Source organism: Cucurbita pepo, chromosome 6 (assembly GCF_057944985.1).
Source record: "Cucurbita pepo subsp. pepo isolate OVF chromosome 6, ASM5794498v1, whole genome shotgun sequence".
Taxonomy (NCBI): domain Eukaryota; kingdom Viridiplantae; phylum Streptophyta; class Magnoliopsida; order Cucurbitales; family Cucurbitaceae; genus Cucurbita; species Cucurbita pepo.
In genome coordinates, this window is record NC_141803.1 from 6493985 (window position 1) to 6497094 (window position 3110).

Consider the following 3110-nt stretch of genomic DNA (forward strand, 5'->3'; position numbering starts at 1 on the left):
AATGGGGAGTATAAACCATGGATGGAACAAGATGGTATGCAAAGTTTGCCTTTTCGGAACAAAAATTCATCTAACAAGTAATTATCCACAATGAGTCATTTTTCACAAAATTCAACAAAAGGAGCAAAGAACATGTCATGTTGATACAAATCCTTTATGTGTTCAAAACCCAACAACCTAGCATTCAAAGTATTGAGGAGGACATACCTTCGTGATAAAGCATCTGCAACAATGTTCTCCTTACCTTGTTTATATTTTATGACATAAGGGAATGTTTCAATAAATTCTAACCACTTAGCATGTCGTCTGTTGAGTTTATTTTGTATCTCAAATGCTTTAAACTTCATGATCCGTATGAATAATGAACTCTTTAGGCCAAAGATAATGTTGTCAGGTTTGCAATACACGAACCAAAGCATAAAGCTCTTTGTCATAAGTAGGATACCTCAAAGATGCACCAGTCAACTTCTCACTAAAGAACATTAAAGGTCTTTGATTTTACATTAATACAGCACCTATCCCTACTCCACTAGCATCACATTCAATTTCAAAAGTAGACTCAAAATTAGGTAACGTAAGCAAGGGAGCATAACTCAATTTTTCTTTCAAAGTAGTAAAAGCAAGTTCTTGATCTTTTTCCCATATAAAAGATACATTTTTCTTAACAAGTTCATTCAAGGGTGAAGCAATTGTACTAAAATTCTTAATGAACCTACGGTAGAAACTTGCAAGACCATGAAAACTTCTTACTTCACTTACATTTTTAGGTGTAGGCCAATCTTTTATAGCCTTCACTTTCTCCTCATCAACCTCAACACTATTAGATGAAACTACAAACCCAAGAAAGTTAACTTTTTTCATGCAAAAGCTACATTTCTTTAAATTTACGTACAAACATTTGTTTCTTAAAGTAGTCAAAACATTGCGTACATGGATAATATGATCATCTAAAGATTTAGAGTAAACAAGGATGTCATCAAAATAAACAACCACAAACTTACCTAAGTATTATCGTAAGACATGGTTCATTAGTCTCATGAATGTACTAGGTGCATTAGTTAATCCAAAAGGCATAATCAACCATTCATAAAGACCATACTTGGTTTTAAAAGCTGTTTTCCACTCATCCCCAACATGCATGAGAATTTGATGATAACCCGATTTTAAATCAATCTTAGTAAAAAGACTACATCCATGCAATTCATCAAGCATATCATCTAATCTAGGAATTGGATGCCTGTACTTTATAGTTATCTTGTTTATAGCCCTACAATCAACACACATACGCCAAGAACCATCTTTCTTACGTACAAGAATAACTGGAACAGAACAAGGACTCAAACTTTCACGTACATACCCTTTAGCAAGGAGTTCTCTTACTTGCCTTTGTATCTCTTCAGCCTCCTTTAGATTAGTCCTATAAGCTGGTCGGTTTGGAATGGGCGCGCCAGGAATGAAGTCAATCTTGTGTTCAATCCCTCTAAGTGGTGGTAAACTACTAGGCATCTCCTCGGAAAATAAATTTTCAAACTTTTGCAAAAGCACAACAAAATCACTAGGCAAAGAAGGGTTAAGCATGTTAGTAAAGTAACAAGACCCCTTACACATAAGTACAAGAATAGTCTGGTTAGAGAGCAAAACATTCCTAGCCTCACTTGATCTAACATACAAGCTTACTGATTTGACTTTTCTCTCTTTTTTTTCTCTAGGCTGAGTGTTACTCTCTTGCTTTTCACTCAAGCTCTTTTTTTCACTTGATTCTTTTTCAATCTCTGCTTTTGCATCAGCCTCTTGCCTTTTCTTTTCAAGTTTGCAATGATCAATAAATACATATTTTGGAGACAATGGAATAAGAGTAGTTTTTCTACCGTTGTGAGTAAAAGAGTATCGATTTGCATACCCATCATACATTACCCGACGATCAAATTGTCATGGCCTCCCCAGTAGTAAATCTCCAACATGCATGGATACAACATCACATAAAACATCATCAACATATTTTCTAATAGTAAAAGAAACAAGAGCTTGTTGAGTTACTCGTACTTCCCTATGATCATTCAACCATTGAAGCTTGTAGGGTCGCGGATGTAGTTGTGTCTTTAAATTAAGTCTTTTGACTAGAATGAAACTCACAACATTGGTGCAACTACCGCTATCAATGACAACACTACAAGGTATAGATTGAACAAGACACCGAGTTTGAAATAAGTTCTCCCGTTGGTCTAGGCTGTCCTCCTTAATGTGGGTGTTTAGAGCTCGTCGAGTAACCAAAGATATATGTGTAGGGTCCTCTTCACTAAACTCCTCACTCTCATCAGTTTCCTCATTTATGTCGTCATGTGCCTCGTCATCCGTAACAATTTCTCCCTCCTTGATGGTCATAATTTTTGCATTTGGGCAATCTCTACTATAGTGTCCTACCCCTTGACATCTCCAACACTTTAAATCTCTATTTCGAACATTAGAATTTTCTACTTTTTCTTTCCCTGTTCTAGAACTCTCCCCTTTCTCAAATTTAGCTTGAGGCTTCTCATTAATCTCTTGATTTCTATGCTTATAATCAATGTTCTTACTATCCTTTTTCCATGTAGAAGTAGAATTGGGAAAAGTTTTAGAAGAATATCGTTTTGACCTTTGTTGGATTTTCCTCTCGATCTTAATTGCAATGTGCAACAACTTCTCAATATTAGAATAAGGCTGTAAATCAGTCTTGTCTGCAATCTCTGTGTTTAACCCATTAAGAAACCGCGCCATGAGAGCCTCCATGTCCTCATCGAGATCAAGTCGATCCATCAATGTATCCATCTCCTTGTAATAATCTTTCACAGATTTGCGTCCTTGTTTCAATGCTTGAAGCTTTTGCGCCATGTCCCGTTGAAAATATTGTGGAACAAAATGCTTCCTCATGGACTCTTTGAACTCGTACCATCAATTGGTGCTTCAAGGTTTCTTCTCCTACTTGATATCAATTTATCCCACCAAATTTGAGCATATTGTTTGAATTGAGCAATGCATAACAGTACCTTCTTTTCATCACAAAATTATGACACTTGAACACCGACTCTATCGTTTTCTCCCACTCAAGGTACTCCTCTGGATCGGTTTTGCCA

At 36.2% G+C, this 3110-nt stretch overlaps 1 protein-coding gene across 1 annotated transcript; it reads right to left on the reverse strand.

Moving 5' to 3' along the window:
• Positions 1-1759: 1759 nt before the first annotated feature.
• LOC147792208 (uncharacterized) lies at positions 1760-2907 on the reverse strand. The gene is made up of 2 exons (XM_087124800.1): positions 2638-2907; positions 1760-2448 (listed from the first exon to the last, which is right to left on the reverse strand). Exons 1-2 carry the CDS (start codon positions 2905-2907, stop codon positions 1930-1932), a joined length of 789 nt encoding a protein of 262 aa, XP_086980926.1. The 3' UTR covers positions 1760-1929.
• Positions 2908-3110: the final 203 nt, after the last annotated feature.

Coding starts and splice junctions, on each gene's coding strand:
- LOC147792208 (XM_087124800.1), bottom strand. CDS start 2,907: ATGAGGAAGCATTTTGTTCCACAATATTTTCAACGGGACATGGCGCAA. Junction 2,449..2,637: donor AGATCGAGAGGAAAATCCAA/CAAAGGTCAAAA, acceptor GTTCGAAATAGA/GATTTAAAGTGTTGGAGATG.